The following is a 22824-nucleotide window of genomic DNA, read 5'->3' as shown; positions in this document are numbered from 1 at the left end:
GCAACAGACCCAGGACAGAAGGTGGTTCTAATAACTTCTTTGATTTTAAGTATATGTGCTTTAATTTTTAAATTGGCAGCATATAGCAAATAAATTGCTGAGTTTATAAAAACAATCTTTCTTTAAAGATATAAGTTGAGTCTTAGTGATGGAACAGAACTTTTAGAACCATAAGGAAAGATTCTATCCTAGGCTCCATCCTATGACCTATGTAAATACCAAGACCTCTAGTTACAGAGGCCTGATCTCATCATCCATGAGTGAGCGGATAGTTTCCAGACACCACAAAAGAACCTAGGGGAGAGTAAACAAACAGGTATGGAATCTGGAGTTATGCACATAACAGTATACTTCAAGGGTGGAGAAACTCAGTATCTCTTAGGCCAAGGGAATTCCCTTTCTAATCTCCCCAATATTTACTGTGCCTATGCAAAAAAAAAAAAAGCACAAATTAATTATTTTTATTGTTATTGTTGGTGTTTTTGTTTTGTTTTGCTCTGTTTTGACTTATGTTTTTAGCTCTGTTTTGTTTTTATTTCAAGACTGTGGTTATTGTTTGGTTGTTGTATTTATTGCTGTGGTGCTTTTTGGGTTTTTAATTTGATTTTATTTTTTAGTATTGTTGCTATGTTTTTCTTCCTTTTCCCTTTCTTCTCTTAAACAGATATTTATAGCCTCAAGAAGGACTACTCCCATTTTTGCTTGTTTGATTTTTGCCCCCCCTTTTTTCTTCCTTTTTTTCTTCTTTTCTTCAAACAGAACCATATAACTTGAACCAACTTGTTCTGCCTCTCAAACTGAGGGAAGTAACGGAGGTTACCAAGACCAGTCATATGCACATTGAGTAGAAATAAAAAATGATCAGACTTAGGTACCAAATCCAAAGCCAACGACAACAGGATTGATACCCAATCTACAACAAGCTAGACACAGAGGGACCACTCACACTATCAGCCAGAGGACCAAAGGAGCAGGATATAGGAGGCATGCTGGGATTGGGGGAGGGGAGAGGAATGACAACATTGGTGGTGGGAATGCCCCTGATTCAATATCACTATATACTTAAAATTTTACTGTGAATGATTTGTATTCCACTTTGGTCAAAATAAAAATATTTATAAAAAATATATAAGTTGATTCTACACTATTAAATCAAATGCTAAGTTAGGGTAAATAAGTTGTCTAAAGTACTTAGAAATAGAAAATTTCTTTTTTGTTTGTTTGTTTTTCTGTTTTTTTGGGGGCACACCCGGCAAAGCTCAGGGGTTACTCCTGGCTGTCTGCTCAGAAATAGCTCCTGGCAGGCACGGGGGACCATATGGGACACCGGGATTCGAACCAACCACCTTTGATCCTGGATCGGCCGCTTGCAAGGCAAACGCTGCTGCGCTATCTCTCCAGGCCCAGAAAATTTCTTTTTTTTAATTTTTAGTAATATCTATTTAATCACCATGTTTATAAACATGTTCGTAGTTGGGTTTCAGTCATAAAATAGACATCCCCCTTCACTTGTGCAGCCTTCCTGTCACCAATGACACCCCATGCTCCTCTTCCCCCACTCTCTGCCTGTCTTTGAGACAGGCATTTCTCTCTCTCACTATCATTGTCATGATAGTTGTTAGTGTAGTTATTTCTCTAACTGTGCTCACCACTCTGTGGTACGCTTGATGTCATGAACTGGTCCTTCTGGTCCTCTTCTCTATTGTCTCTTATTTTATTTTTTTTCTTATATCCCACAGATTAATGAGACTATTCTGAGACACAGAAAATTTCAGGGCCAAGAATAGAACCTGATCCATTTAATTCTGAAGGCTAGGCATATAAACATAAATATTCATTTATGTTTTACAGATGGTTAAAAAGAATCAGGTTTTAGTTTCTTTTTATTTGTTTGGGGGCCAAACCTGGCATTGTTCATAGATTAGTCCTATATCTCTGAGCTCAATTTTTTTCTGGCAGAGCTTGGGGAATCTGTTTGGGATGCCAGGTCAGCCATGTGACTGGCCAGCCATGTACCATCCAAATCCTCTACTATCTCTCTGGTCCCATATTGTTATATTTTCTATTTTAAAAAGTGTGGTCTTAAAGGTCATTAGTAAGGAGTACTGATTTCAGAACCATCATGAGTCAGAAGAAGTTATGAGTCAGAAAAAAATTATATTTTTTATCTGACTTAGCAGTTGGGACCTCGGATTCTCTCTTAAAGAAATGCTTTGTTTAGTTTCTGAATCACATATCAGTCTTTGTTAGACTAGAATACATGAAAGTCACTGTTTCTTGAAGATATAACTCATATAATTTATATTTGGCTGTGGTAATAAGTGTTAGCTGATTACCATTTTATATTATCCATATTGAAAATAAAGACTAAATATTATAAGCCTATCATTTAGCACCCATACCTTTAACAATTTCTATGTAAGCAAAATGCATAAGTATGTTTATTTTATTAAGTAGTAAAAAATAAAACATCTGGCAGCAATTTTTAGATCTGGAAGCATCAGATGACAAAATGATGAGTCTCAGAGGATTAAGATCATATTTCCCTCTTGAAAAAAGATTTCAAATAAATTATGATTCCTAAAGAACCAAACTTTGTTTACTCTCTATTTCCTACTTAGAAAATGACTTACACACTGAATCCCACAAACTGTTCCTAAAACTCTTGCTAGACTTACTTAAAACTTGTGGCTGTGAAGCCATTGCTGAGCTTTAATCCAGACAGAACAAGCAACTCTGAGGATCATTGGACTGTCTGAAGAAAGTCTTATGATTATGATCCTCTTAATTAAAATGAAGATAACTGTAGGGGAAGCTCTGCGTGAGGAAAAGAACAAGACAGTGCACTCTAGATGCTGCTGGTAGTTTTAGATTCTGCACATGGCTATTCTGAGTCACTGCACCATGGTGCACACGCAGAGTTGGCAGGCACACATTCCTTCCTGGCATCTGGAGACTCTACTAATCTTGTGCTGTAGTTCTTCACTACATTGGAAAAGGAAACATTTTTCTTAGACTTGGCTGTCCAATGTGTTTAGATAACTATGGCAATCGTTAACAAATGGCCATAATGAACTCCCTCTTTTCGAACTTCTACTTCTTTTTTTTTTTTTTTGGTTTTTGGGCCACACCCGGTTGACGCTCAGGGGTTACTCCTGGCTATGTGCTCAGAAATCGCCCCTGGCTTGGGGGGGGACCATATGGGACGCCGGGGGATCGAACCACGGTCCTTCCTTGGCTAGCGCTTGCAAGGCAGACACCTTACCTCCAGCGCCACCTACCCGGCCCCTGAACTTCTACTTCTAATAAGCCACCTACTCAACAACTATAGAGTCTCTTAAACATTTGTAGCATGATGGTCTGGGCCAGCCACTGTGTTATACCATGAGAGACTTAATTACTGAGATACTCTCTGTGTCCCTCAGAGAGTACAGGTAACTCGCAGAAGACAGAGGATACACAAATCAAAGTGAGACCTTTGGTGTATGGTGCTCTAAGAGATAAAGAAGTAAACAATACTGAACATGGAGTGATAGCACAACAGCAGGGCATTTGCCTTGCACACAGCCAAATCAGGATGGACCCGGGTTTTTTTTTTAAATATATTTTTTATTTAAGTAACATGATCATATTTGGGTTACAGTCATAACCAGAACACCCCCCTTCACCAGTGCAACATTACCCCCTACCCCTTCCATCCCCTGCTTGTATTCGAGACAGGCATTCTACTACAGTAATTTGTTTTTAAGTTCAATAAGTTGTATTTTTTTCCTTAAAGGATAAGAGTAAAAAAATATAGTAAAGGTGTGATAGTGGCAATCGCCAATGTTTGCATAGGTCCAGAAAAATGGAGAAAATGGAAAAAAAATCCTTGACCTGATTACAAAAAGGCCTCACCCCAGAAGTTTATTGGCATAAGACAGACTCTGGGTTCCAGGCATACCAGTCTATCCAACTCTAGTCATTCTCAAGGTCCCGGTGAAACTTTTTTACACTTTAGCTATAGTTGGCATCAGACTTTTATATTTAAAGACTCTGGATTCTGTGCATTTCTTTCGTTGATGTCAGGCTGATGTGGAGCATCCTTTAGTTTCAGCATATCATTAAATGCAGAGCGATCTGCTCTGTATGCAGACTGTTGCTGAGTTTCCTGGGTGTTGGGAGTACTCTTTGGAGTAAGTCAATGCCAAAGCAGTGATAGGTCTTCTCTGGTAGAGGCTTGAATCCTGGGAATGTTAAAGACAATTATGGTTGTTTCCATAGTTCAGGTGTGTGTGGGTGATGCCCATTCTTCTGAGGCCTGAGCCAAATCATTATGCCAATGTTCAGGGTAAAAGGCCTAATTACATTACCAAATTTGTGTTCCCATCTCTATTAGATAAAAACTTGTTTGCATATGTATTATTTCCCATTTTAATGTGCCTATGCAAAAGAGAAGCAATGCCACAAGATATTGTTGGTGCATCTGGGGGCCAACGAATAAAGTCCAACATTTTCCGTAACTTGGTATAAACGTAAAATCTATACAGTTACTCTTCTACCAGTATTGCTTATAAAACAGAACTCACAGGGGGAAAATCAAACAATCAAATAACTAATCTAGTGGGCAAAATTGTCACAAATGAGGATATTTGAAAAGAGTTATAGATGTTAAGGGAATACATCTGAGATATACAAAGGAGATACACGTGACCCTTTTATGTTTTAAAAAGAAAAAAAAAGAAAGAAAACAAGGGTATTTAAAGAAAACAGGTGATAGTTGAGTTTGAGACATGCTTTGCGGCATTACAGAACCCTATATTGTCCTTGAACTAGGGGTTATGCTGAAGCTGATTCCGGTATCATGCAACAGTTCATAATTTGATGGGGGCATGAGGGGCCACCAAGCATGGGTCAACAGGCGTGTTGGTCATAGTTGTTTGTGTAGGCATGATCTGGGGACCGAGAGGGTGTCATTCAATGAGGAGCTGGATGGTGGTGTTGGGGCAGAAGGTCAGTCTTGGTGTCTACCCAATTAGGAACTGAGGATAAGGAGGGTTGAATAAGGGGAAGATAATGGTTCAGGGTTTGGGTATGAGGAGGTAGGAGAGACAGAGGGGTGAGGGGAGAGGCAATACATAAAAGACTAGACAATAAAGGTCAATTTGAGTGTTTTATCAGAATTCTGGGCATCCTGGTTCTATTCCTAGGAACAGTCTAGGATCAGGAATGTTTTTGGATAATGATTAAAAAGTATATTTGTTGAATGCGCCGGCGCGGCTTTGAAAAATATTACTAAAAAACAAACCAGGGGGTCCAATATACATAGGGGAGGGATTTCCCTCCTCCGCCCGCCCCCCAGGGCCCGAGTTGCCAGGGCCGGCCATGAAGACCCGCCTGGCGTGGGGGGTCCCAGTCTCCTGGACCACGTGTTCAGTCCAGGAGATCTGTGGCCTGCTGTCCGACCAGCGACCCTAACATACCAGAAAAAAAGAGGGATGGCTTTCCTGGCATGTGCGCTCTGCTGGGTCCAACTGCAAGCTCCCTCTCCTGTTTGAAAATTGAAAGGAAGGAGTTTCCCTCCTCTGCCCGCCACCCAGGGCCCGAGTTGCCAGGGCCGGCCATGAAGACCTGCCTGGCGTGGGGAGACCCGGGTTTGATTCCCGACATTTTGTATAGTCCCCTGAGCCTGCCAGGAGCAATTTCTGAGTGCAGAGCCAGAAGTAACCCCTGAATGCCACGGGATGTGGCCCAAAAACCAACCAACCACACAAACAAAAACAACAAAAGAAACAATACTGATTAGGAAAGGTGACCATAACAAATGACTAAAGGTTACAAAAGTGAGGAGAATGAGAAGTGATTGTAAATAGGACACTCACCACAGAGGACAACAGGAGAGTATAAAATGACATCCAGCTATCAACCCCAAATAAAGATATTCCTTCAATTTCCTCCTTCAGGAATCCTCTTTCTTTAATATGTAAAATCCCACTGGATAGGTACTTTTGTCTCACTTTTGCCTTCCCTCTCCTGGTGGATGGGTATTGGCATAATAAAGAAAAGTCAGTTTGTTGCTCAGAGATACCAGACACAGACTGGTTTCATTGGCTCTCTCCTGAATGGCTTGACTTATTATTTTTTCGCCACTACCCTGCTTTTTTCTGACCCAGTTGCGTGAGGTTTAGAAACACAGTGCCTGGTGTGACTATCAGAACTCATGGATTTTTATTTTACAGGACAGGTCAGGGAAGGGAACACTATGATAATAGTCTGGTTGAGGGAAGCATATATCTGTAGGACAGAGAACTGAAAGGAGATTTAAGGGATGTGTATGATACCCTACCAGTAACTGTATCGTAAGATAAAGAGCCTAATAAGGAAAAATGTCTGCTGTAGCAGTGAGAGATGGGGGGTACAAGGGAAACACTAGAGACACTGGTGGACAAAAGTGGGCACAAGTGAAGGATTTGGTGCTGGTACATCACTTGCCTGGAACTCAATTCCAATCACTTCGTAACTTTGTAATTTATGGTGATTCAATTAAAATATTCTATATAATCTCTATTCCTCCCCCCCCCCCAAATAAAAAAGAAAAAAAAAAAGAAGGACCACTAGGGAAAGAAAGTAGTTCAGCAAAAGTAGAAACTGGCATGTCTGTGAAGGTTTGATATAGACTGGCAAGTACAGGTTCATCCATAAAGAAAGATTGAAAGGATTTTAAAAGGAGCAACAACTAGGCTCTTAATGCTTTCTAGAGGACAACATAATTTGAAAACCTGTTCAATACTTTTCAATAGAATTACTCTTTTTTCATTGTTTATAGTGCTTCAGCATAAAAGAAATTGCTGTAAATAATACTAACCACAATGTGGGTCTTCTCTATCTAAGATGGATTATTAGCCATCATAGAGCCTGGTTCCACACACACACACACACACACACACACACACACACACACACACACACACATATATATATATATACACACACACACGTATATACACACATATATATACATATATATATTGTGTGTGTATGTGTGAGAGAGAGAGAAGAGTTGCTGAACTAATACTATAAAAATATAAGTGAGGACTGAAGTGGTGGCACAAGGGGTAAGGCATTTTTCCAGGAGTAACCCCTTAGCATCACTGGTTGTGGCCCAAAAAAACAGACAAACAAAAAGAAAGTGGGCATATGACACTCTGACGATGAGAAAACAACAACTTGATCTAAAGGCACCTAACAATGAGATGAAATCAGAAGATACTTCATCCTAAGATCTGTGCAAAAACCAGGATCTCTAATTACAGAAGAATGACTATGACAACCGCGACTGAGCAGAACTTTCCAGGGACCATAAAGAAAGGCTTTACCCTAGGCTTCATTCTAGGATTTGTGCAAAAACCAAGATCTCTAATTACAGAGGACTTACTGACAACTGCAACTGAATAGAACTTCTCCTGGGACCATAAAGAAAGACCTTGGGGTAGGACAACCAACATGCCCGGAGTCTGTAGTCAGTTTTATGACAGAATACTTCCTGGGTAGAGGCACCCTGTATCTCTTAGGCTAAGGAAATTTCCTTTATAATTTCCCCAACATTTACTGTGTCTATGCAAAAAAAAATCTTGCCCCTCCTTTTTGTTTTTATTTCTGTTTCTTTCTTTTAATTTTATTTGTATCTTCTAGATAGGGCTGCCATCTTTTACATAGAACCTCAGAACTTGAATCATTTTTCTCTGATTATATTTCTATATCTTTCTACAAATAGAGAAAAGAAAGGAAAAAAAAAGTGGAGGGGACCCAGGGAACAAGTGGTCTCAGGAACACTGAGTAAAAAAAAAGTCAAATCTAAATACCCAATCCATAGTCAATGGCAATAGAATTAAGAGACCCAAACTAATAAGTCAAACACAAAATATATCTGTTACACTAGTAGTTCAGGGGACCAAGTGGGGAGGTATGGGGATGCATGCTGGGAACTATGGTAAAGGGAGGTGAAAACTGGTGATGGGAATGGCCCTAATTCGTGTCACTATATGCCTGAAATATAACAGTTTCACAATGGTCTCAATAAAAATAAAAAAAATTTTAATTTAATTTAAAAAAGTGGGAAGTAGAAACTCGGTAAGTGTTTTTCCTAAGTTTTTTCCTTAATTTTATCAAGTCTAGGAGGCATTTGTAATAGTCCTTGGTGCTTAGCACTTTGCTATATTTTATGTAGGTCACTGACAGCTCATTTCCTTACAGGCAGTTCTATCCTGCGCTCAGGAGTTGAAACCCTCACAGAGGCAACAGAAGAGAATGTCCCTATAGTCCCTATGGTCTATCACAAATCTGTTTCTATAAGCAGCAGTAACTGTCTGTTGGGACTTGAGATCCAAACTCCACTGCTTGTGGCCAAGTCCCCCAACTTCCTAGCCAATGGGAACTTAACCAACATAACAGCAGAGTGGCCGGACTCCAATGGGTGTCAAAAATTGAAGCCAAAATTGCTTCACAGCTAAACAGAGAGAGATCAGTCCTAAGTTTTATAATAATCCTACACAGAAAATGCACAGATAATCAGCTGTCATGAAGTCTGGTGTTTTAAGGTGGTAAAATAATTCCCACCCTCACCCCATCCTCAGAGAAGAATTATAAACTATTTTTTACATTGCCAGGGATCAAACCCAGGGCCTCACATGTGCAAAGCAGCTGTTCATCCGCTGAGTTACAACTCTAGGCCAAGAAGAAATGTTCATTTTAGGTTTATAGCCCCTTTATTTCAGCAGAGAAAGAACCACCAGTTTGTTGGCCTATAAAAATCTTGTAGGAAATTTTGAGTCATAAAAAATTAGCTAAGGATCTTTTTGGATATTCTAATATAAACTGTGCAGTGAAGTAAACATTTAATGCCAGGACAAAGCTAAAATATTCTTCTCAAAAGTCCTCGTGCAAAACTCCCTCTCTTCCTCCCCTTTCTGGACTAATCCAAATTGGTTGATAGCAGCAAGTTTTTGGCTGCATTACTAGGAAGCACTCTGCTGTGACTGTTTATTGCTAACATTTTTTTCCCCTTGAAAAAGCCATGGAAATTTGTTGTGAGTATGGTTCAAAGAATGAGAAAAAAAATGCACTTTATTTGTTTGGTTTGGTTAGGAGAAGCCATTATTGGATGTACTAGGGCTAGTGTAATCAACTCAGTGTTTGAGAGAAAGGGGAGAAATGAGAAGTGTCATAAAAACTGTTTTTATCCATGGTTATGTGTCATTTAGAGGGCACGGTGGCCTCTGGTCTTTGCTCTGTCAGCAACTGTGTGACTCAAGACTCTTTTTTATTTATCATTTATGGAGCAGTGCTCTGTGTTTGGCACACCATCAGTACTATTGGCCTTTACAAAGGAATGTTCGGTGAGGAATACATAAAGAACTTTGTCTCAAATCATCACTTCTCTGAATACCTAGAACATAAACATTCTTTATGTGTACAGGATGAGAAATGCATTAAAATAATGTCTCAAGGGTGCCAGAGTGATAGAACAGAGGGTAGGGGATTGCCTTGCATGTTGGTCAGTTCGGATTCTATTCCTGGCACCTAGGAGTGATCCCTGAGCACAGATTCAAGGATAAGCCCTGAGCACTGAAGGTTGTGCCCTGTAGTATTAATTAAATTAATAAGAGTTCTTGATGGTTCTGGATAAGGCTAGATGGATGGTGATGCCTTTTTCAGCCAGGGCAGGCACCTGTACCCCTTTCCATCTGGCAGTTCTGAGGGTTCAGGGTAGTGGCGAGGAAATGAACCACAGCAGTCAGATTTCAGGAGACATGAAGCCTTACTATTAATAGGCCCCAGACACCATGTGCAAATCTTACAAGGCTTCTAAACTAACCTTATAAACAGCCTCTCTGCAGCTGCCCTGCATATAAACCTGTCTCTTATCCTTCCATGCTGCTGCTTCTTGCAGAGGCTTCTTGCTGAGGCTTCTTGCTGAATCTTCCTCTGCACCCCTCAGGCAACCCCTTTGTTACCTTTATAGACTCCTCTCAGATTTGGGCTGGTCTGATCATCAGGTAAGATTAGCATTTAGCTGAGGGAGGGGTAACATCTCCCCCTTTTGTGATTAGCTCCACCCCCAGTACAAACCAAACCAAACCAAACCCCCCCCCAAAAAAATCCCAAAATATTTCAAGGACCTCTACATCTAGTGCTTGAATTTTTTTATGGTTTCTTTTTCTCCTTTTCTCTATTGTTGTTGCCATGACCTGGAATCAAATACTTAATACTTGATTGTATTACTGATGTGCTTGCTTGTAGTGCTCACATACATGTTTTATGGTGCTTAGTGCTTGCTAGATTTATACTCTTTAGTTGAAATGTTCACACACATTCACTGTGGTACCACACATTTTGGTTTTGGTGCTCAGAAACTTAGTTGTGCTGCTTGTTGTACATGTTGACTTTGGTGCTTGCACATACTTTATTGTATATTGTGTACTTTGTGTGGTGATAGGTATCACAATTAAAAGTGCCTTCAAGATCACCTGAGATCTTGAGTTCAAGCCCTGTGACTGGGCCAGTCTGCCCAGTTATTGTTATACAACTGAGTCACATCTTGGGCTCCTTGAATCTTAATTTTTTATGCGGCACTTAGTGTATTTAGAATAATAGTAAGAATAGTAAAAAATATCAAAAAGCATTAAATATTAGATGTTAGGCCTTCATGAATAATTTTTATCTACATTGCCTCATTTTGTTTTCTTAAGAATTTCCTAAAATTAGGGGCCGGGCGGTGGCGCTAAAGGTAAGGTGCCTGCCTTACCTGCGCTAGCCTAGGACGGACCGCGGTTCGATCCCCCGGCGTCCCATATGGTCCCCCACGCCAGGAGCAACTTCTGAGCACATAGCCAGGAGTAACCCCTGAGCGTCACCGGGTGTGGCCCAAAAACCAAAAAAAAAAAAAAAAAGAATTTCCTAAAATTAAAAAAAAAAGAATTTCCTAAAATAGTCATTATTATCCCAACTTTACTTTGAGAAAACTAGATTTAGAGAGGGTGAGTTGCCTTTTGTTCCATGTGAGAAAAGGCAAAGCCAAAGTCAAACTCAGCTCTGCTATCTTCTCCTCCTCTGTTCTCCAAAATTTTAATGTTCATTCATTTCCCCAGACTTCCTTAAGAAAAAATTATTGGACTGGAGAAATAGCACAGTGGTAGGGTGTTTGCCTTGCATTCGGCCAACCCAGCACAGACATGGTTCGATTTATGGCATCCCAGTTGGTCCCCTGAGCCTGCCAGGAGCGATTTCTGAGCACAGAGCCAGGAGTAACCCCTGAGCACCACTGGGTGTGACACCCCCCAAAAAGAAAAAAATTATTAAATAAGTCCATTGCAATATATATAAAATAATTGACTCTTACCTTATGTATTTTCTATGAGCTTTCTCTTTCTTTTTATTTACTACACTTTTAATATTGGTACCAAGAATGACCTTGCCATTTCATCTAACCCCAGTACTCCTGCCAATTTGCCTTTTTTTCTGTGCTATAACCTCAACTTGGAACAATTTTTATTGTCTGCAGTTTTATCCTGTACTCTATCAGAGACTAAATTGTATTTCTACTTAATGTATCAGACCCAAGTTGTGCAACATTGTAGGAACTTTATAAAGGAGTATTAAATCACCCTTTGGGGTGAAAATGCACAAATAGGTTATAAGCAAGTTATAAGAAAAATGGAGTCAGAACTTTTCAAGAGAAAAGGAAAAGAGTAGGAAAGCAACAAAATGGAACTGCAGTAACTGGCACTTGGGGATCAGCAGGTCTTGATATAAAGAGAATGAGGCCAGGTTTAAGAACAGTAAGGAGTAGAGAGGTCTACTGTGAGAATCCTTGGAGTGAGACATCTTTTCTTTTTTTGAATGGGGCAGAGTTTTTTATTTTTAATTATGAGAACAAAGATGCAAAGAAAGAGGACAAGGTAAAGTTACAGTGGAAGGACAATCACCCATAACATAATTCTCAGAAGAAGTCCCCTTGCTGATATCTTAACTTTGAACTTTCAGCCAAAGAACATTAAGATAAATAAAACAGAATCCATGTACAATTACTTTGTCCCTCAAGTCCCCAGATTGTAACACATTATAATATTTCTTAACAGCACAGAAGGCAATCTAAAGCCATAAAACTTATGTAATTCTTTAAACATTGAAGGCATAGTATTTTCTTCCATTTCCTTGCACATGCATATTAGTTTAAGTTAACCTCAAAGTTTAAGTGTTTTTTTTTAAGGATTAGAGTCAAAGGAGCACAGTAAAAACGGTGTTAGAGTGGAATTGTTGTTTGCATAGGCCCACCAAAATATGAGAGGCATGGAAAGGAATAACCTTGGCCTAAATACAAAGAGACCCTACCCCTGAAGTTTCCTGGCATAAGACCAACTCTAGGTTCCAGGCAAGTTAGATCGTCCAATCCAAGACATTGTCCGTAGTGCCAACACACTTTTCACAGTCTCTGTTGTTGGTATCATGTTTCTGTATTAAAGATCCTGGAATCTGCACATTCTACATTGAAGTCAGGATGTGGAGCGTCCTCTCGTTTGACCTCACCATTAAAGGGCAATGCAGGAAGCCCTGTCCTGTAAGCAGGTCGTTGTTAAGTCTTCTCAGTGTTAAGGGAAGTCTCTTTTGAGCAGGTCAATGTCTGAGCAGTGGTAGGGTCTTCCATGGTAGAGGATTGCTTCCACGTGATGTTATAGACAAACCTGGATGTTTCGTGGATGGCTTCCCTGGCTCAGGGGTGAATGGAAAATGCCCTTCCTTCTGAGGCCTGTGCCAGGTCATTATGTCAATGTTCAGGGTGTAAGGTCCCTTTGCACTACAAGATTTGTGTATTCCAATATCTATTAGATAGGATCTTATTTGTATGTTTAGTATTTTCTCATTTTAATGTGCCTATGCAAAAAAGAAGCAATGCCACGTGGTATTATTGGTGCATATGGGGGACATAAGAATAAGTCCAATAATCCCCATGACATGGTTCAATCATAAGCATTAAACTGGGGGACTCTTTCACCAAAATTCCTTGTTGAACAGCTCATAAAGAGAAGATAAATAGTGGTTAGAATCGTCACTGTATAAGAGAATATTTAGTAAGACTTATAGTTGTCAGGGAAAAACACAAAATATTCTAAAGACATACGTGTCCATTTTATGTCTTTTGAAACAGTTCGGGGTTGTTACACACAATGCATGGCTTTGGTCTGTGATTAGGATTGTGCAATAATGAAGTTTAAAAGAGAAATGTGGGTTAGTGATATTTGAAGCGGATGAGAGAGTTAAGGAGTAAAAGTGAGCTTTGAAGGGGTGTGGGAAAGGGCAGAATACAAAATGGACATTCTGGATACGCAGAACATAACATTAAGATAAGGAATACTCTTAATACAAGCAGTGCGCGCGGGGGGCTAGTCCCCGCGCGGTTTTACATATGCAGAGTGCTCAGAAATTGCCAGTGACAAACTTAGCGCAACCGAGCAAATCTCAGCACACCCCAAGTTAGGACCAACCATTTCTGGCCGCCTGGGCTGCCACCCCAGAAGGCCTGGAGGCCGGGGGCAGAAGAGGGGATGGCTGGGAGCCTATCAAGGCTCCCAGCGCACCCAAGTTAGGGAGAAGGCCTTCCACATGGGGTCTCCCCCAACCCCATGCCGGCTAGAGCTAGCCTCCAGCTCAAGAGAGGATCGAGAGAGAGCCGGAAGCCAGGATCTGCCCGCCCTACACCCAAAGTGAGACATCTTTCTTGATGGGAGCATTAATGTTTGAGGAACTCTGAATAGGACATTAAGTTAGATGTTATTTATGAACAGTCTTAATCGGAAGAAATCTTGGATTAAGAGGAAGGAAACTTGGGATATTGGTGATGGGAATGTTGCACTGGTAAAGGTTTTTTTTTTTTAAATATATATATAAAAAATAAAAAATAATAAAAAAGAAAAGATAAGGCCTCCCAATGCTTACTTTACACTGACTATATAGAAAGAGGAGGTACATTAAATGTACCCCATATACACCTCAACCAAGGCCCTTTGCCTGGTCTGTATTGTGAATGGGGGACAAAAACAAAGAAGAGTTTGTATATTTGTGCCTATTTTTTCTATTTATAATCCTGAAATATATATTGGATCAAGGAAAGCCTTTGCTTTCTCACCTTTTGGAGGCTACTTTAATCTCCAGGTGAAGTGAGAGTTCTTTTGAATAGCCTCTTCTGTTGTTACTCAGGGCAGCCATTCAACAATATTCAGATGTGAAGTCAGGAGTTGAAACTATTCAGAACACAATATTCATAAAATGTACCTCAAGAACTCTAATAATGCTGAAAACATTGTTTTTTTTATAAAACTACCCAGATTAAATGATAAAATTTAATCTGCATGAGTTAAATCTTACACATAAACAAAATATAGTTATTTTCCTGCCAACTCAGTAATTTAACTTTAAAAAACTGAATCTAATATTTGAAATTAAAACTAAAGGTTTAGGGATTTTATTTTAACTTATAATGAGAGACTCATTTTGAGCATCAATAAGATGCTCAGTTTGGATACACTAATTAAAAGGCACAGTATGGTGGAATGGATTAGTTTCTGCTCAAGTGGAGACCCACTTGATCTCCAATAATAGATGCTGATTCAAAATATAAGGTTAGGATGTGAAGGCGATCTGGCTGTGACATCTGTCACCCCACTGGTCGCCAGAGTTGATTCGGCTGATCTAGCCGACTAGGCGGGTGTCTCCTTCCTCCCTCACCACTCCATGTGCGTCCCTCCCGAAGCTGCGCGCTCGGTCGAAGAGGAAGACCTTCCCCGAATAGAGATGGACCCTTCTTTGGTCGAGGGTATACGAGTAGCTGTTAAAACCTCCGAACAAGCTCTCAAAATGTAAGGATATGATAATCAAAATGTCTGCACAGCCATATTTACATTCGACAAAACAAATTTCAAGCTGAAAAATAACAGACCAAACTGATAGTTTAGTGGGTAGAGTGATTGACATGTAGCTGACCCGAGTTCAATCTATGGCACTCCATAGCCAGGAGTGATTCCTAAATATACAGCCAGGAGTAACCCCAGAGCATCACTGGGTGTGGCTAAAAAGCAATCAAAATTTTTGTTTAAAAATTAAAAAAAGATAACGAACAATACAGGGATGGACAGAATATAATGATTAAGGAACTACCCCTAAGAGGACATATAGACATATATAGAACAATTATTAATAGGCCTGAATATATATTAATAGACATGAATAGAGGAATAGAAAATATAAGAATTTATAAAATAATTATTCATAGCCTTGAAGAGACACCAATAGTAACACAATAGTAATAGATTGCAACACACAACTCTCATTTCAAGGGTAGATCAACCAGACAGAAAATTAATAAGGAAATGACATATTTACATGAGTTGGAACAAATGGACTTAAGAGACATGTACTGGACTTTCCATCACAACCCATCCCTAAAGCCACATTCTTATCAAGTGTACATGGGATATATTTTATAAGAAGTTATTGTATACTTGTTTTGTATTAATTCTTGAACATTAATAATACCAAGTAACTTTTCATATAACAATAGTATAAAGTTAGAATTAGCTACAAAAAGAAAGTTGGAGCTGGAGAAATAGCACAGTGGGTAGGATGTTTGCCTTGCACACAGCTGACCAAGGTTCGATCCCCAGCATCCCATATGCCCCCCACCCCCTGCCTGTCAGGAGGTATTTCCGAGTACCTCTGGGTGTGACACAAAAACAAAAACAAAAGCTGGAAAAACTGAAATATGTGGAGATGCATAAGTAACGTACTGCTGAATAATTATTGGGCCAACAAGAAAATAAAAGGGGGAACTAAAAACAAAAAGTAAGACAAGGGCTATCAAAATATATGGGACATAGCAAAAACCATAGTAAGAGGAAAAATCATAGCAGTGTCAGAAAACAAGAAAAAAGTTAAAGCAACCTAACATTACATTTTAAAGGAATTATATAAAGAACAACAAATGAGGTTTAATGTCACAAGAAGAAAAAAATAAACGTTAGAATGGAAAGAAATTAAATAAAAATAAAAGGCAATACAAAAGATCAATAAAACCAACAGCAGGTTTTTTTTAAGTATTTAAAAATTGATAAACTCTTAGCAAGGCTGAGTAATGAGAAAAGCAAAAGCCATAATACAATTACAAATAACAGGGGAGAAGTTATAGCAGATACCTCAGAGATACAAAGAATTATGAGATATTACTATATACAACTTTACACATCACTAAGTCATATAACCTAGAAAAAAGGGACAAGTTCTTTTTATTTATATATTTTTTATTATAATAATTTTTATTTTGACCAAAGTGGATTACATATCTTTCACAGTAATATTTTATGTACATATTAACATTGAATCAGGGGAATTCCCATCACCAAAGTTCTCCTCCCTCCAACCCTGTTCCCAGGTTGCATCCCATATCCCCATCCCTTACCCCTTGGGCTGCTAATATAAGTGGTCCCCTCTGTGTCTAACTTGTTGTAGATTGGGTATAGATTCTTTTGTCGTTGGTTTTGGATTTGGTGATTAACTCCAATCATTTTTGTTACTACTTAGTGCTCATAAAACTGTTTGGTCTTGGTACCCTCCATTATTTCCCCCTAAATTTGAGAGGTGGAACAAGATGGTTCAAGTTATGTGGTTTTGTTTGAAGAAAAGAAAAACAATAAAATGGGGTATAAATCAAACAAGCCAAAAATGGGTGGAGTCCTTAGAGGCTCTCGACATCAGTTTGAGAGAAGAAAGGGAAAAAGGAAGAGAAATACCACAACAATACAAAAAGAAAAATCAAACAAAACGTCCAATGAGCACTACAGTGATAAAGACAAGCATCACATAATAGCCATGGTCCTGAGATAAAAACAAAAAGAGTTTTAATAAAATGAAAACAACAACAATATCAAAACCAAAAAAAAAAATAAGTAAATAAGTGATAAAAGATTATTTTGTGCTGCTTCTTCTTTTTTTTTTTTTTTTCCTTCATAGGCACAGTAAATATTGGGGCCATTAGAAAGGGAATTCCCTTGGTCTAAGAGATACAGGGTTTCTTCGCCCTTGAAGTATACTGTCATGGGAATAACTACAGATTCCTTGCATGTTCATTTACTCTCCCTTAGGTCCTTTTCTGGTGTATGGAAGACTTCTGCTCTGTCATGGGTGATACAATCAGACCTCTGTATCTAGAGATTTAGTATCTGCACAGGACAAGGAATGGAGCTTATGATGAAGTCTTTCTTTACAGTTCTAGAAGTTATGTTCTTTCACTGTCATTTTAATATGTCTTCTGTAGTTGGTCTTGATCATTGCGCTGATCCTTTGATAAAGCCTGGGATAGAGTCTTTCATTATGTTTCCAGAAGACCCGTTCAGTTGCAGTTGTCTTCATCAGACCTCTGGAATTAGAGATCTTGGTTGTTGTACAGATCGTTGGCCAAAACCTAGGCCAGGGCTTTTTTTATTGGTCCCAGGATACGTTATGCCCAGTCATGGTTGTCAGAGTCAGTCATCTGTAGACAGCAGTCTTGGCTTTTGCACAGATCATAGGATGACAAGTCTTCTGCTTTTGTCGTATCGTTAGATGGTGAGGTAGACAACCTGCTCTTAGATCAAGTTGTTACCATTTCCTCATTGTCAGGATATCATATCAAAACTGGCACATGTTGGTGCCAGAGCAGTATTAAGGATGTCCCAGAGGGGGTTTGGTTTTTGAAGCTGTTGTGAAGAGTTGTGTCATTTCTATGTCTGTGATCCAGGGTTCAAGGTTGGACAGTCGCTATCTAATAACCTGGAGTCTAAGTTGGGCTCACATGACATATGTTCAAGGTGGGAGGTGCCCCTGTATTGTAAAAACATATGAGTTCTTAAACCTAGTAGATAAGAGCTTGTTTTTATATGTAAAATTTCCCCCTTTTTTTAGTATGCCTTTGCAGGAAGCAATGGTGTTTCATTATATTGATGTTGCATTTGGGGGTAGGAAGAGAAGGAAACTGAAACAAGACAAAAATTAAAAATATATATACTCACATATAAATAAAAAAAGGATTTTTAAAATAAATTATAAAAAGCAATTAAAGGAACAAAGCAATGCAGGAGACTACCTTACATTTGGGGAATAACAGGTTAAAAGGTAGTATTATATATGTCTTAAACTTATGAAGGAAGTATAGGCTTCCCCATTGTCTTTTGAGATTTTCATGTGGGGTGTGGGATCCAGGGCACATTTTTTATCACACACTCTGGTGTTCTTGAGATTGAGAAAAGATTTGCATCAGAGAGGTCTTGGGCAGAATTCTTGCGGTGGGGATCCTTTTGGAGCTGAGTCCAGTATCAAACAACAGTCCATGTTAGGGAGATGTGAGAAGGAAGGCCACGCAGGATGAGTCAGCAGGGGTGTTGGTTGTAGTTTCTTGCTGGGGACGAGGTGTGGGTCTGAGTGGGTGGAAAGGGACAAGTTCTTGGATTCATTAACCTTCAGGACTAAAATTGGCAGACATACAAATCCTGAAATAACTAATGACAGATAAAGAAATTGAAATTTCATTAAGAATTTCTTCAAGAACAAAAACAAAAAAAGCCTGGACTAGATGATCCATTGGTGAATCCTATCAAATTTTCAAAGATGACTCATTCTTCTTTATCTCTAAAAAATAAGTTGAAGAAGAGGGTATACTTACAAATTTTATTTGAGATTGAGATATCTCTGATATTGAAAGCATCTTCAAATAAAGAAATTATAAAATAATATTCCCAATGATGACAAAGGCAAAATACTAACAAATCAAGGGAATATTAAAAACATAATCCTACAAATTAATGAAGAAAAAGTATTTGATAAAAATCAGAATTTATTTCTGATCTTTAAAACCTCAAGAAAATGTGGGACAGAAACATATCTCAACTTAGTAAAGGCTATGTACAACACACAGGTAACATAATACTCAGCAGTGGTAAAACAGACTCTTTTATAAATAGAATAAAGGGACCAGAATAATAATACAGAGTAAAGGCCTTGCCTTGCATGCAGCCAACCTGTTTTTGGTCCCTGGCACCTTTTATGATCCCCCATGCATGAGCGCAGAGCCATGAGCCTGAGCATTACTGGGTATGGCCCCAAAGCAAAAAAATTTAAAATAAATAGAATAAATCATTTTCAAATTATATATGTAAATATACACTATGGACTCAGCTCCAGAATGATAATGGTATATTTAAAATAGGCAAAGAACTTGAACAGACATTTTTCATGGAGAATATATAAGTGACTAATAGGTGTATTTTAAAATGTTCATTCTACTAGTTATTTAAGACATAGAAGTCAAAATCACAATGATCTACCAGTTTAAATTCAGTAAGAAATTTTTCTAAAGGAGAAATAGAAAGTAAATGCTGGCAAATATGGGAAAATTCATAAGTTTTGGTGTGAATATAAATGTTGTAACCATCATTGAAAACATTTTGGTGGCTTCTGGAGAAGTTAACATTACTATATTTATGACCCAACAATTCCACATGCAGTTTAGATATGTAAAAAATTGAGAATGGATATTCAGACAAATATATGTATATACGTGTCCATAATAGCATGTTTATAATAATCCAAACATGGAATTAACCCTTACCACATCATATCTCTCACCAGATCAATGGAAAACAATGTGTTATATAATTCATCAATAAAAATTACTTAGCAATAAAAATAAACACTGTATGGATACATGTTATATTGTGGATAAGCCTCAAAAAATTATAGTAAATGAACTCCTGCCCCTCAACATGAAAGACCACATATTTATAAGTATTAGAATAGGTACATTCATAGCAATGGAAGATAGATTAGAAATTACTGGGCTGTTGGGAGTATGGAAAGCAACTACTTAGTAAAAGCTTTCCTTTTAGGGTGGTTAAAAAAGTCTAGTAGTTAGCTAGATGTGTGTTTTCTAAAATTACCAAAGGCTTAATGGCTTAGGCATATAAATTTATGGTATATGAATTTTACTTTCATAAAATAATTAACCAGTAAGTCAATTAGATCATGTATTTATTTTACAACGCGGACATAGGCAACTTAAATTAATCAAAAGAATAAAGACAGATTCATTCTCTTTACCATATTTTATGGTTTAGTTTTTAAAAGACACAAGTCCAGAGTGATAATGCAAAGAACCAGTGCACATTCTTTGCATGTAGGAGGCCTGAGTTCAGTCTATAGCATCTCATGGTTTGAGCACTTTCACGGCCAACTCCTGATCAAGGAAGGATCTGGGAATAACTACTGAGCACCACTGGGTGTGGTTCAAAACAAATAAAACCAGTAAAGCATAATAGCAAGATAATGATAAAATTTGCTTAATACTACATTAGGATTTTGTTAGGGGCCACACTAATGAATTCTTCCATCACTTACATGTTTTTTGCAAAATTCAGATTTCAGTACAAGGTTTTAAGAACATTGCAAACAGCTGCTCTGGAATTATGCATCTGACCATCAATGACATGCCAACTCTGACAGACAATTGCATAAAAGTAGGTAACTAGAAAATCAATTTTCTTCTTCAACATATTAAATGTACATATTTTTAGTGGTTAAAATTATTTGAAGAACTTAAAGTGTGCTTTTATTTAATTTTTATAGTAAGAAATTCATTAAGATATTTATACCCATATTTGAATATTTGAATCCTTTAAGGAGTACAGCTATTTTGTTTCAGTGCTATTATAGACAAAATACTAAACTTTAAGTTTAATTACATATGTCAGGCTTTTTGATTTTTTTCTTTAATATTCCATTTTCTTGTGTTTTTATATATTTTGTAACATCATTTAATTTTGATTCTCCTTCATTACCTAAATATAAGTGTGCTAAAATATATTGGGAAAAATAATCCATTTGCTTTGAAATTAGAAAAATCTAATATTTAATGTTTATTAATATATAATATTTAATTTCTAAACTTGTTTAGAAATTTTGTTGTCTACAGTGTGTTTAACTTGTCTTTTTTCTCCCCAAAGGCATTAGTTGAAAACTGCTCTCATATCACATCAGTAATTTTCATTGGTGCCCCACATATCTCCGATTATACTTTCCAAGCTCTTACTACTTGTAACCTCAGAAAGATCCGAATTGAAGGTTTGTGATCTCAGAAATGTAGTTTATTGCAATTTTTTGGTTTTTAATCTGGGAGCATTTGAAATATACTTTTCTTCTGTTTTTTGTTTTTTTTTTTAAACCAGGAAGTAAAAGGATTACTGATGCAAGCTTAAAATCTATAGACAAGAACTATTCAAATCTTAATCATCTTTACATGGCAGACTGCCAGGGAATAACAGATGTTACCCTCAAGGCACTCTCCCCTTTGAGGAACCTAACTATGTTAAATTTTGCAAATTGTCTCAGGTAATGAGTCCTCTCTTCAAGAAACATCTACAATGTGCCAGGTCCTTTCTGCAAGGAGTTCACAAGTTAGTAAATATGAAAAGTCAGGAATTCTGTTTTGTGGTTTTTTGTTTTTTTTTTTTTGTTTTTTTTTGTTTTTGTTTTTGTTTTTTGGTTCTCCCTTAAGTTATTGTTTTGCCTTTTTACTATTTTTTTTTGCAGGAAACTATAGAGGCTGCTTAACTTGATCACATTTAATACAAGAGAAAGGAGATATAAAGAGAAATTTGTCTTATTAGAATCGTAACTATTTTATCACCTGACTTAAATTAACAAATAAATAGAAGTAACATTAAATGCAATTAAATTTGTTTTTATTCTTGGGATGGAACAGGTAGGGCATTTGCTTTGTATTTGGCCAACCTGTGTTTGATCCCTGGCATTCCATGTGGTCTCCCCCGAGAACTACCTTGAGTAATTACTGGATGAAAAGCCAGGGCTAACCTTTGAGTATTGCCATGTGTGGCCAAAAGATCAAAAAAAATCAATCTTTACTGAGAACCCATGATTTATAAAGTTGTTTATAATAGACTTGTCTTTCAGGCATACAATATTCCAACACCAATTCCACCACCAGTGTACCTTTCCCTTAACTGAAATCCTGTGGCAAACAAACATATAAAATTTTTATTTTATATCATTTACTCCACTCAAACTTAAAGGAATGGCAAATAGAATCATCAGAAAATAAAGCAATAAAAGTCAAGTTATGGTGGTTTATTGCTCAGTGACTTTAAAAAATCAATATAAAACATTAATTCAATATTGAAAATCCTTTAGCAAACTAGGAATAAACAAATCTTTTTTTGTTTTTGTTTTTTTGGGGGGGGGTCACAACTGGCTCTACACTCAGAAATAGCTCCTGGCAGGCTCGGGGGACTGGGATGCCTAGATTCAAACCACTGTCCTGCATGCAAGGCAAACACGCTACCTCAATGCTATATCTCTAGTCCCTAAAAATATCTTTCTTAATCTAGTAGAGGGCAACCAAATGCACTTAGTGAAATACTCAATACCACATGTTGGGAAGTTTCTCCTGTCCTTTAAAGAAGCTTTTTAAAAAATACTTCTTGCAAACTGGATTCAAGGCTATGAATTCAAGTGTTCCCTATCCATTTAGCTCTGTATGTTCCTTCAAATCTAAATGGCAAGCTGGATAGAGTATTTTTGGTAAAGTGTTACTTCATTGAGTTTTTGTAATAAATCCCTCCATAGTCTTCTAGCTCACAGTTTTCATTTGATAGATCTAACAGATATGCTATACAGTTTAAAGATTTTCCTTTTACAGAATTGTCTTTTTATTCATGCTGCTTTGTGTTTGTCTTTAGATTTTGTCATTTT

At 37.8% G+C, this 22824-nt stretch overlaps 1 protein-coding gene and 1 pseudogene across 1 annotated transcript in view; both read left to right on the top strand.

The window, feature by feature from the left end:
• Positions 1–22824, top strand: part of FBXL13 (F-box and leucine rich repeat protein 13) — a 197175-nt gene that overhangs the window by 123165 nt on the left and 51186 nt on the right. Inside the window, exons 13-15 of the mRNA XM_049777449.1 lie at positions 20475–20573; positions 21060–21177; positions 21282–21444. Coding sequence (XP_049633406.1) covers positions 20475–20573; positions 21060–21177; positions 21282–21444 — 380 coding nt within the window. The remainder of the gene's footprint in view (positions 1–20474; positions 20574–21059; positions 21178–21281; positions 21445–22824) is intronic.
• LOC126032413 (uncharacterized) lies at positions 13955–14072 on the top strand (annotated as a pseudogene).

The sequence above is a fragment of the Suncus etruscus genome, chromosome 1, assembly GCF_024139225.1.
Source record: "Suncus etruscus isolate mSunEtr1 chromosome 1, mSunEtr1.pri.cur, whole genome shotgun sequence".
Classification (NCBI taxonomy): Eukaryota; Metazoa; Chordata; class Mammalia; order Eulipotyphla; family Soricidae; genus Suncus; species Suncus etruscus.
The sequence above is the reverse complement of the archived record's forward strand: the minus strand, read 5'-3'. Positions and strand labels throughout refer to the sequence as shown.